Below are 11,341 nucleotides of genomic sequence, written 5' to 3'. Positions count from 1 at the left end.
GAGCCAGCTGTCATCGGTGGGTTGTAGTACTGTAAGGTTGAGATATGAACAGTCAATCCATAGTCCTTTAGAACCCTCCGCGATAAAGCGCCCGAGCTGTGATCGGGGCTTACAACCCGAGGGTCCCCAATGAAAGGAAAGGAAGGAGTCTAATTTGGGGGGAGTCCATCCGGTAGAGCGAGTCTCACATCCCCAGTAGGAGCAATAGTATACATTTGGGCGATTACAATAATGCTTTCCAGGATTGGAAGAAGGGCAGATGTAATAATCATTATACGTGAAGTGTGATGTAGGGGCTCCGCGTTTTTCCGGTAGGCATGGTCCGTCCTGTTGAATAATTGTGCAGGGGAGAAAGGTGAAGCTGGGTGCTCCAGAGGTGGTTGTAGTCTGGATAATAGAGCTACTGTCCCAGCTGCTAAGGGTCCATTTCCATGGACGGTGGGATTGGCGTTGTGCGGTACTCAGAGGGGGGGTGAGTAGGGAAAGAAACAATAAAATTTGAAGGCCCATAATGGTCGCGAATGTTCAAGGGTCCTTCAGACTGCGAATGTAGAGGGTGATGTGGATGGATTCTATCAGGGCAGCAAGAAGGCCGAGGATCGCGAAGAACAAGGAGGCAGCCAACAGTGTTCGCAGTACAAGGCAGGATGGATCATGGGTTTCACGCATTACCTGTAAGACAAGAGGGGAGATTTTTCTCAGGGGTAGACCCTGGGGGAAGGTGATTATCTGGGCTGAAGGGTTTTGTTAGACGTGAGGGGATCCAGCGAGCAGACTGCTCCCTTTTGTCGAAAATGCAGGCTGAGCCTTTGCCCCAGGTCAGAACAGAGTCAGGGCCGTTCCAACGGCCCGTGAGGGGATCACGCCATAGGACCTGAGCGAGGTTAGAGGTGGTGTGTGGGTGCCAAAAACGGTCCGCGGCAGAGCGGCCCTCCGTATCCAGGGTGAGGAAGTTAAGGGCAAAAAGGGCACGTGCCAGCAAGGTGGTTTGGCTGCCGCACAAGGGGTAGAGGGTCTCCTGAGTTTTTAGTTTGAAAATGGTATTTTTCAGTGTTTGGTTTGCTCTCTCTACAATACCTTGTCCTTGGGGATTGTAGGGGATGCCAGTGATATGTTTTATGCCTAATTGAGCACAGAACTGTTTAAAGGAACGGCTTGCGTAGCCAGGACCATTGTCTGTCTTAAGGGTCAATGGTCTTCCCATGACTGACATGGCGAGAAACATGTGTTTGATGACATGTTTGGTGGCCTCGCCAGATTGTGCCGAGGCAAAAAGAAACCCACTAAAGGTGTCAATGGAAACATGAACATATTTCAATTTAGCAAAGGAGGGGACATGAGTAACGTCCATCTGCCACAGGTGGCCAGGGAGGAGGCCACGGGGGGTTGACTCCAAGGTGAGGTTCAGGTAACAGCGTAAGGCAATTTTTGCAGCTTTTCACTATAGCTCTGGCTTGCTCTCTAGTGATTTTGTAGGCTAAGCGAAGAGTATGGGCGTTAAGGTGGTGCAGTTTGTGGGCTTCAGTAGCAAGGGAAATAGGGTCTGGCGAAGGGATTGTAGGTACAGCCAGAGCGGCCAAGCGGGTATATTGATCTGCAAGGTCGTTTCCTAATGCCAAGGGGCCTGGGAGACCTGAATGGCCTATAAAGAAGGGGTGGGACCGTGCTCTGATGGCTTGCTGTATTTTGGTGAATAAGGAAAAGGTGGCTGTTGTGGGTTGAATAACAGGAGTAGCCTCAAGCCGTAGTAGGGACTGAACAACATATCGACTGTCAGAGTATAGATTGAAGGGGGATTCAGGCAGAGAGATAAAAACAGTGAGTGCTGCATAGAGTTCAACCAGTTGTGCAGATTGATAAGGAGTGTGGACAGTATGGGGATAATCATGCATAACAATGGCCGCGAGGCCTGTTTTCGAGCCGTCCACGAAAATCGTGGGCGCTCCGGGAATGGGAGATGACTGTGTAATACGGGTTAAGGTGAAGGGGGTAAGGGTAAAGAATTGTAAGAGTTTATTACTGGGCATGTGATTGTCAATAGTGCCTTCATAGGATGAGATAAGGACGGCCCAATTATCATTCTGTGTTTGCAGCCATCGTAGTTGCTCTTTATTATACGGGGAAACAATATGATCGGGCTGGCGGCCGAAGTGGCGAGTGGCCAGGCGGACACCCATCATAATAAGCTGAGCAACCAGGTCAGGGTAGGGGATCAGGATCTTCCTAGAGGCTAGGGGAAGGTGTAGCCAAATGAGGGGAGAGGGGTCCTGCCATAGGAGACCTGTGGGAGAGAATTCGGTGGAAAAGATGATTAAATAGAGGGGATCCTTAGGGGAGAAGTAACCGATGTTCTGTTTGGCAATTGCCTGTTCAACTTTTTGTAAGGAGATTTCTCCTTCGGGTGTTAGTGATCGTGATGAAGAGGGGTCGGTATCTCCGCATAGAATATTTTCTAGGGGGCGGAGGTCTGCTTTTGCAAGGGCGAGATAAGGACGAAGCCAATTAATATCCCCTAGAAGTTTTTGAAAATCGTTAAGTGTTTTTAGGATGGAACGATTAAGCGTGACTTTGTGTGTAAAGAGATGATCAGTCTCGAGACGGAATCCGAGAAAAGAAAAGGGATATTGGACCTGTACCTTATCGGGGGCAATTTTAAAGCCTCTGTCCTGTAGGGCTGAAGTAATGGTTTGAGCGATGGTCTGGGTCAGTTGAGGGGAGGGAGCTGCTATGAGAAGATCATCCATATAATGGATAATATATGCGGAAGGGAATCGAAGCCTGATGGGATCTATCGTCTGAGCAACATACTTTTGACATAGGGTAGGAGAATTGGCCATTCCTTGAGGCAGGACTAACCATTGAAATCGGGGATTGGGGCCAATTTGATTGACTATGGGGATAGAGAAGGCGAATCGAGGGCAATCCTGAGGGTGAAGGGGAATGGAGAAAAAACAGTCCTTTATATCTATAACTATTTTGTGAAATCCCTTAGGGATAGCTGTAGGTGATGGGAGTCCGGGTTGTAAGGCGCCCATGGGAATCATGGTTTTATTAACTTCCCGTAGATCTTGTAGTAGTCTCCACCCTCCAGCCTTTTTTTTGATAACAAAAATAGGTGTGTTCCATGGTGAGGTGGAGGGCTCGAGGTGGCCCAAAGAGATTTGCTCCTGCACCAGCATGATGGCGGCCTGGACCTTTTCAGAGGTGAGGGGCCACTGGTCGACCCAGACAGGGGAATCAGACTTCCAAGTTATCTTATCTGCCTGGGGTGCAGGAGGACCAGTGGCCTTTATGAAAAATTTTGTGACCCAAAGCCTGCTTTATCTCTATTGGGTGTAAGGGAGATAGGTTGAGGATTGCCCTGTTCATTTTTGCCAAGCCCTTTTCCTGGGAGGAAGCCAGATTTAAGCATCATTTGTGTGACAGGGTCGCTGGGGCTCACCATGAGGAGTCGCATTTGAGCGAGAATATCTCTGCCCCAGAGGTTAACGGGGAGCCCTTTGACTATATAGGGTCGAGTCGTGCCGGTGTTACCCTCAGCATCTCTCCAAGTAAGGAACATTGAACTCTGAAGTGTGTGATTGACTTGCCCTATGCCGGACAAATGAGTGGTAGAGGGCTGAAGGGGCCAGGCACAAGGCCAGTGTTTGTGGGAAATGACCGTGGAATCGGCCCCGGTGTCAAGTAGTCCGATAAATTTCTTCCCGTCAAGAGACAACTGGAGGGTGGGACGGGACTCAGTGATTTGTTGTACCCAATAGATGTTTGACGATCCTGGGGACGAAGGGCCCCTTGTCTGTTCAATGGTAGGGAAGTCACCCACCATGGGAAGGGGAAGGGCTTGGGCTAGTCGGTGGCCAGCAGGGATAGTAACCGGGCCATGGGGAGACTCAACAATGAGCTTTATTTCTCCTGTATAGTCATTGTCCACTAATGTGGGGTGGACCACAACTCCCTGTAGAGTAGTGAGTGCCCTTCCGATGATTAAGAAGAACATACCAGGGGGTGGTGGACCAGTGACACCGGTGGAAATGACCTCAGGGCCATCCTCAGGGGTTAATATTCTGGTGGAGGAGGAACAGAGGTCCAAGCCTGCGCTGCCTGTTGTGGCTCGAGCAAGGGTGAGGGGAAGGGGCTCCCGAGGGAGCCCCGCATCCCGTTTCCCTGGACAGGTGGAATATTTTGTCCATTTGAGGTAGTTTTGGAGCGGCAGTCGCTGGCCCAGTGACGCCCTTTCCTACATTTCGGACAGACACTTGGGGGCAGTCTCGAAGGCACACCCGAGGGGCTGAAAGGTAAACTAGGGGCAGCCTGATTGGAGGGACATTCACGAGCAAAATGTCCGGGCATGCCGCACTTAAAGCAATTACGGGGAGCGTTCTGTCGGGTGGCTTGAATGGCTGCTCCAATAGCTAAGGAGATAGATTTGTTAATTCTGTGGTCATAAGAGTCAATATCATTACATAAGCGGATCATGCCGTTCAGATCAAGCTCTCTAGATTTTCCTCTAAGGGCGGCCTTACAGGCAGGGTTGGCGTTTTCAATGGCCAGGTGTCTAACCACTGGGTTATCGGTACCGTCCTGTCCCAAGACCCTTTCTGTTGTCTCTAAGAGTCTGGCTACAAATTGAGCATAGGGCTCGTTTGGTCCCTGGAGGATTTTAGAGATCGGGGCGGTGATGGCCCCGGAGGCAGGGACAGCGCGCCATGCGGCTAAGGCGGCGTGGGCAGTTTGCATGAGGAGGCCAGGAGGCAATCTCAATTGCACGGTGTCAGGGGCATAACGACCACGACCGATGAGTTTGTCTACTGTCCAATTGGCTGTTTGGGGGTTTGTGAGATTTGATTTTGCTTGATTTTCTACCCTTTCCTGAAACTCTGCCTTCCAGGTTAAAAACTGGCCTCTAGACAAGACAGATTGTGTAACCTTAGTCCATTCTGAGGGGAGTAAGTGCCCATCTCCCCCGAGACTTTCCAAGATAGAAAGGGTAAAGGGAGCATTAAGGCCATAGTTTTTTACTGCTGAATGGAGGTCCTTAATCTGTTTGAATTTAAGTCTTTTAAATGGGTGGGCATGGGGCCGGATTGTATCGGTGGTATGGACCCCTTGATTCGCTTCTTCATCCCCCTCCTCTCTGTCAGATTCAGAGGAAACGGGGGGTGAATTTTGGTAGGGTTGGGACAGTTCGTCAGGGATCTCCTCTATGTCTACATCCTCCGGGGTGGTACCGGTGGTGGTCCTACGCCTGGTAACTACCGGGAGGGCCAGGAGGGGCTTTTGTAGTTTGGAGGGGTTGTTTTTAGGTTTTTTTGAATGTGAGATTGGTTTCATGGTGGCGACCTGAAGGTCATGTAATTGGCTTGTTAAGTGGCCGATCTCATGTTGTAAGTCTATAAATTGTTTGAGATCAGTGATTTGCTTAGTTAATTGAGCAGTGGCTATCTTTAGGTCATTTGTATTGGGAAGAGTTGGTAAAATCGAGGAAGGGTAAAGCGGATTGTAGGGAGGGGGTTTGTTTTTAAGGAAGTCTGGAGGGTGGTATCTGGCTGCCACCTCATCCAGTTCAGTCTGGTATGCGGGATTGAGGGTCTCTGGTGTATTGCTATCGTAAAGGACAGGATAGAGAGCGGGTCTGTGGGAGGGAGGCAGTGGTTCTGGTAAGTGTGAGGGGGTGTTAATAGGTTCGTCTAATTCAGGGGTTTCTTGAGACGGGGTTTTGTATTTTTTATCCATGTTGTCTAATTCAGGGGTTTCTTCAGTCTGTTTTTTACTTTCCTCAATAGCGTCCTCAGCAAGGCTGAGGAGGTGGGAGACCTGTGCGCTGGAATCAGCCTCTTTAAGGATGTCCCGAATCAGGCCATAAAAGGTAAAGAAATCCTCAGGGATGGGCTGACCTGAGCGTGCAAAATCATTAAGGTCTCGGCCAACCTTATCCCAAGTTAGGGGGTGAATGCCAGGGCCATGGAGAATGAGCCACGGGCAGCGTTGTTCAATAAAGGAGAAGAAGCGCAACAGATCTCTTCTTAACTTCTACATTGTGCTCTTTAATTCTTTCTTTTAATTCTTTTATAAACAGAGCTTCCTTAGATAGTGTTTTCCCCATTTTCAGTCACACACAAGACTCGCTTCCCTGGTTTCCTGGCCGCCGTGCTCGCGCAGGGACGGAACCGCAGTAATCCCAGGTCAACACTCAGAAACAGGTCAACGGCAGTCGAACCGCGAGATCAACTCTCCACGAATTGGCCTCTCCCCTTTGGTCAAAGAGGGGTCCCTTATATTTGAGCGTAGGCGTGCCGTATAAGCCCCGGCCAGGTTCCCCGAAGGGGCGCCCTATTACTCGTATATATAAGGGGACTGTTATTCCGTTGCCATCAAAACACACATACATTCAACCATTCACACAATGGGGTTTGAGAGGGAGATATGAATGGGACAACTTACCCTTTTCCTCAGGATCGTCCGATCCCTACCCGTTACTGTAGCCTCGGTTTCGGCGCCGAACTTTTCCTCAGTTGTCCGGTGGTCGCTCAGGCCCCACGTTGGGCGCCAGATGCTGGGGACCAGCCCCTTACGACCCCTGAGAGGGGAAGGGGGAGAGAGAGAAGGAACGGGGAAGAGAGAGAAAGGTACGGACAGCTCTCACATAGTATGCAAAGAGAAGTCGTTTATTGAAGCAAAAGCATGGTATATATATACTGTGGCTAGGAGGACAAAAGGGTAGGAGGAATGCAGGCACATTTGGTGTCAGAGGGGGATTTACAACCTAGGAGGAATGTAAGTACATTTGGTGTCAGGGAGAGGGGGTTTTACAACCTACACCTGGAACTAGTTAGGGAAGACATCCTGTTTTAAGGGAGGAAGGGAGGTATGTTATGTTTGCAGTATTTCTAGCCTGTTGTCAGGTTCTATACAGGAAAATACATCACAAGGAAGCACAGACTTCAACAAAATGCTCTTCAAGCCCTTCTTCATTCCCCTCAACTTTCAGTTGCCCTAGAAACAGGACAAAAAAAGATATTTAATCCCATAGTCCAGAACCACCTCACTGAGTAGAGTTTGAATTACATCATTTCAGTGGTACTAAACTGGTTATTTGTTCCATTATTTTCCATTACATTGTTGTGAGTATTTTTGTTTTTGATGTTTCGCTCTCAATAGGACCTGCAATGTCAGCATCAAGGTTTTTTGCTTGTAATGAGTTCAGAATTTATTTTCTATTCATCCATTAATTTGTCAATTTATATATTTAGCCGTTAATCTGGTCTAGACAGATAATTGGTGACACTGTGGACAACCCTTTGTGGAAATGTTTCCTCTAGATACACATCTACATCTCCTTTGTAACTCAATTTTAGAGAGTTGCTTATGGGAAATGAGAAATTAAGTAGCTTGCACAGGGTCAGACAGTCAGTTTATCTTAGAGGAAGCAGTTGAACCCATGTTATCCATCATATAATGCTGCTGTTCAGATTTAGGTCTTACTTTCTTGTAGAGAGACACGACTCCTAAACAGACTGTCAGTTTGGGCCAATCTGATGGCATGTTGATCATGACTTTCTGCGAAATTAACCTTTAGGGCTGAAATTTTCCAAGTATACTTTCATAAGGAGAACCAGTTATTTCTTTAAACCCACTTCCTTAAAATGCCATTTTTGGTTGTTTTGTGAGTAGAAAAAAGAAACTAGACTCATCTGTGTGTGTATGTGTTGCTTTGAAGTATTTTCTTCCCACAGAGAGTTTAATTCTTTAAAAAAAAATTGTTTTATTTCAACTTAACAACTGGTAAGTAGAACAAACATTTCTGCATGTCAGAACAGAAAAAGAAGGCTGCATTATGCAGCCAAGCATCTGCAATATAAATAGTTTGCCTTTCTCCAACCACACAATCAATTCACTTATTTTCAGGACTGTTTTACTCGTTTGTGGATCCTATTGAGTTTCCTTCCATTCTCTTCTGTGTATTTATTTATTTTTAGTTGAAAAAATTTTATTTAATTTAGAATCTTTTCCCATGGTTATGTGATTCATGCCCCCCACCCCACCCCACCCCACCCCATAGCTGACTGCACAATTCCGCTGGGTTTTAATGTGTCAATGATCAAGACCTATTTCCATAGTATTGATATTTTCCACTCAGGTGATCATTTAGAGTCTACATCCCCAATCATATCCCCATCGACCCAAGTGATCAAGCAGTTGTTTTTCTTCTGTGTTTCTCCTCCAACAGTTCTTCCTCTGAATATGGATAGCGTTCTTTCTTATAAGTCCCTTAGAATTGTCCTGGATCATTGCATTGCTGCAAGTAGCATACGTCAATGACTTTTTTCTTAATTTTATTTCTGTTTTGATAAGCCTAATACTATTTTCCTACCTGTCCTATTCTCCCAATTAACTCTTTCTCCCATGAAAAATATTTAGAATGTTTGTATTAAATATTTATAGTTAAGTGAAATGGATCTTCACATTGGCCACATTTGAAAATGTGTCTCATTATGCATGGGGGGGGTCATCACCTTAGATAACTAACTCTAATGAAATAATTGAGGAACCACTGCTGCACACTGTGACATGGAAATCACTATAAAAGACTGATATATATTAATTTAAGGTCGCCAAGGAATTCAGCTATGTAATTCCTAAATGAAAACTCAAGTCAGCAGTCAACCTTTTATGGAGTTTAATTACAAACAGGAGGAAGAAAGGTATTAGAGAGAGAGAGAGAGAGAGAGAGAGAGAGAGAGAGAGAGAGAGAGAGAGAAAGGGGAGAGAAGGGAATAGGGCTTAAATACCCCCTCTGTTTAGGCTGAGCCAAAAGGCCCAAGCCCTTAGATAGCTGAGGCAAAGAAAAGAGATCAGTCCCTATCACTCACGTGACCAAAATGGAGAAACAATCTCAGGGGCCTCCACCTCCAGCTTCCTTCAGAGCAAACTTCTCAGAGCACAACCTCTCAGAGCAAAACCTCTCCAACAACCCCCCAGTCCTCAGACCCCTCTATCTTTAAGGAAACCATCTCAGTTCCCTCCCCTCAGTTCTCACACCTACCAATCACTGTCCATGTCTTCCCTGTGCCAATGGTGGCTCTAGCTTAACCCAGGACCGCCCAGAGATCTGTGGCTTTGCACATGTCTGTTGAAGGTCATATTCTCAAATAATTAAATCTTGATCCTTTGCTGCAGCCCTTCCTAAATCCTGTTACCCTGAGCAGGGTGGAGATTGGAAGTTCCAAGACCTGGTTCTGTCATTCCAAGTATCTCTATTGTATCAATTCTAAAATCAATCATGACTCAAAGAACTTCCTGTTCTATGCTTAAGCATAGGTCAAAGCCCTTTCCATTGTTCAGCAAAAGGTTTCTGTCCTAAAGTAATCTTAAGTAGGGAGGAGAAGGAACCTCCCATGCCAATGGGGTTCACATTCCAATAGAGTTCCCACTATCAGTAGGAAATTCTTCAAGTATGAAATTTCCCAATGGTGAAATTTCCAACATTTACAAGTCTAAGAAATTTTAAGGTTTACAACACCCAAGAGGGCTGAGATACTGAATATTCTCACTTCTCCACAAAGAGTTCCCTCTGCTCTGCCAGGCATGGTGCACAAATGCTTTGATGGAACAGGACTCAGTAGCTTAATTCATCACTGCCATTACAAGATATTAAGAGGCTGATCCATCTAAATGTTAAGCAGTTCATAGGACTGCTTATTAGGTCTTTGAAATAGAAATGGGTACTTTGACACTATTTCTGTTGTTGCAATGACTGGATGCTCTGGCTGACTAGAGAGCTACTACTAGGGGACACACCCTGAGGATTTCCTAGTTACAATGGTGATAGATGAGAGACACTGCAGGTACAGGGGAATGCTGCCACACAGGGGAACTGCTCTGGGGTTTGCCTACTGATCCCTACTGATGACTGGTGGATCAATATTTCTCCTAATCTCCTTCCTCCCTCACTCCCTCCCTCCTTCACCCTCTCTTCCCTGCCCCCCCCTCACCTCCCAGTTCTTCTTGAAGCCTTTGGCTTCTTTCCTCCCTCCTGAGTGAACTATAAAGATACTCTAGTTGCTTTCTCAGTCAAAGGTTTATTGGGATAACAGGATGGGAAACTGAGATGAGAGGGATGAGGATGTCCCTAATCTAAAATGGGGGAGAATTGAGGGTTTGAGAAAGTAGTCCAGTCACAAACTGTGACTCTAAGACAATTAGAGAGATGGAGGACAACAGCTTTTAAAATCTTCTTTCTTCTTCTTCTCAAAGTCAGCAAGGTCTCAGCTTAATTTCTGAAGGTTCCCCTAAGGGTCCTTCAGTCTGAGACAACTCCTCAAGAGAGAAACAAAGTTCAAAATCTCTCCTTCAGCCTGGCTTTCCTCCAATTCTTGATCAGTCAAAATCTCAGAAATAACAAAGGTTTCTCCCTTGGTCAGAGAGCTCCCCAAAACCAAGTCAGCCCCACAAGGGTCTTTCAGCCAGGTTCAACCTCCAGATAGTGTGACTCCAAGTCCCCTCCCCCTGGTCAGCTCAACTGCCAACTCCTGGGAACATTCTATTTGGAACCTTCCTCTTGATTGACAGGCAGGTTAGGACTCCTGCTTGGTGCTTGCATCTTGGCTTACAAGTCTTCTCTCTCTCCATGCCTCTATCACATCTTTCACTTCAGTTCTGCATTGTCTTCCCCAAAGTCCCATGTTTTCTTTCTGGCAAAATAGGCCAAGGACTTGGGCTTCTCCTCTGATTTCTCCCATGAAGTTTCTATTTCCACAAGCCAGCTCCACTCATTGGACCTGGTCTTCTCAAACTCAAAGTTATTTCCATGCCTGGAGGTGTCCTCCTTGAGAATAATGTTCTATCATCTACTTAGAAAAGGCAGAACAAAGAAGAAAAGAATCCCAGGGCCCAGGCACAAGCTCAACTTATGATAGCAATGTTCAACCTGGGAGTAGGTGTAGAGAGGGGAAGGTGCACAATCCATTCTCCTTCCATCCCTCATAGTGGGTCGAGAAAGAGTAAACTACTTGCTAAATGTGGAGCTGAAGCAAGAGAGTGAGCTATAAGCTGTTGCTGCTCCCTTTTTTATATCAACTTATACATTAGCTCCCCTGACTGAGCAGCCAATGAGGGGCTTGCTTTCCATGCCGAGCTACCGCATGGCTAGAAGCAAAGTCATCATCTCTGCATGCCAAATGGCTGAACCAGAAAAGGCCACTGACCAGAACCAGCAAGAGTAACTCTGAATGTATTCCATGACATGGCTTCCATTAGATCAAGATCAAATGATCAATGAAAGTGTATACTTGAAAAAAATGACACCAAAAAAAAAATCACTGCATTTATGTAAGAAGTTGTA

General features: G+C 46.5%; 1 protein-coding gene across 1 annotated transcript; it reads right to left on the bottom strand.

Annotated features, from left to right (window-relative positions):
- Window positions 1-4,056: 4,056 nt before the first annotated feature.
- LOC130458131 (endogenous retrovirus group K member 8 Gag polyprotein-like) lies at window positions 4,057-11,143 on the bottom strand. Its single transcript, XM_056821112.1, has 3 exons — window positions 11,139-11,143; window positions 6,442-6,577; window positions 4,057-5,928 (listed from the first exon to the last, which is right to left on the bottom strand). The coding sequence occupies exons 1-3, from the start codon at window positions 11,141-11,143 to the stop codon at window positions 4,057-4,059; spliced, it is 2,013 nt and encodes a 670-aa protein (XP_056677090.1).
- Between the last annotated feature and the right edge of the window lie 198 nt (window positions 11,144-11,341).

The sequence above is a fragment of the Monodelphis domestica genome, chromosome 3 (assembly GCF_027887165.1).
Source record: "Monodelphis domestica isolate mMonDom1 chromosome 3, mMonDom1.pri, whole genome shotgun sequence".
Taxonomy (NCBI): Eukaryota; Metazoa; Chordata; class Mammalia; order Didelphimorphia; family Didelphidae; genus Monodelphis; species Monodelphis domestica.
This window is presented reverse-complemented; position numbering and strand designations above follow the sequence as displayed.